Below are 894 nucleotides of genomic sequence, written 5' to 3'. Positions count from 1 at the left end.
AGCAGCAGAGGGTGGCATGGCAACGGTCTGAGGGCATCTCGGAACCAGACGTTCAGCAGAAGCCACAGCCTGAGCATGTCTCAGACACACAGCACCACACAGAGGTGGGAGCCCTCGGCAGGGGCTCAAGTAGGCATAAGCAGGAATTATCTCACAAAACCTTCACATCCTTGGAGGCCACTCTGGGAATCCCCATTCTGCAGGAGAGGACAATGGAAATCTGCATACGGGTGTAAGAGCCTGAGTCCCAACCAAGCCTTACTCAATGACAGGAGCCAAGTAAGAGAGCATTTTCCTTCAGTATGAATTCCGCAGGAAATTACCTCAGAAAACCCACATTCCAACCATAGAGAGTCAACAGACCAAAGAAAAGCTACCAAACAAGTCTAGAGTAAACAGGGAGGCCAAGAACAAGGAAGAAAGCAAATGCAGCTTCACATCTGACGCTGGGCAGGGATATAAAGGGCCCAGGCTCAGGAGTCTCCATACCTACACATCTTTCCTCTCAATCTGTTCCTCTGACCTACTCCATCCTCAACCCAACATCAGAACCATGAGCTGCTGTGGCTGTTCCGGAGGCTGTGGCTCCAGTTGTGGGGGCTGTGGCTCCAGCTGCTGTGTGCCTGTGTGCTGTTGTGTGCCTGCCTGTTCCTGCTCCAGCTGTGGGGGCTGTGGCTCCTGCGGGGGCTGTGGCTCCTGCGGGGGCTGTGGCTCCTGTGGGGGCTGTGGATCCAGCTGTGGGGGTTGTGGCTCCAGCTGCTGCAAGCCCGTGTGTTGCTGTGTACCTGCCTGTTCCTGCTCCAGCTGCGGAGGCTGTGGCTCTAGCTGTGGGGGCTGTGGCTCCAGCTGTGGGGGCTGTGGCTCCAGCTGCTGCAAGCCCGTGTGTTGCTGTGT

The 894-nt window shown here is 56.4% G+C and overlaps 1 protein-coding gene across 1 annotated transcript in view; it reads right to left on the bottom strand.

The window, feature by feature from the left end:
* Positions 1 to 534: 534 nt before the first annotated feature.
* LOC106143863 (RNA polymerase II degradation factor 1-like) overlaps positions 535 to 894 on the bottom strand; it is a 1,173-nt gene continuing 813 nt past the window's right edge. The window contains exon 2 of the mRNA XM_013347772.1: positions 535 to 888. Within this exon, the coding sequence (XP_013203226.1) occupies positions 535 to 888 (354 nt within the window). The remainder of the gene's footprint in view (positions 889 to 894) is intronic.

Source organism: Microtus ochrogaster, chromosome 8, assembly GCF_000317375.1.
Source record: "Microtus ochrogaster isolate Prairie Vole_2 chromosome 8, MicOch1.0, whole genome shotgun sequence".
Lineage (NCBI taxonomy): Eukaryota > Metazoa > Chordata > Mammalia > Rodentia > Cricetidae > Microtus > Microtus ochrogaster.
Note: the sequence above shows the minus strand (reverse complement) of the source record. Positions and strands in the feature narration are given on the sequence as shown.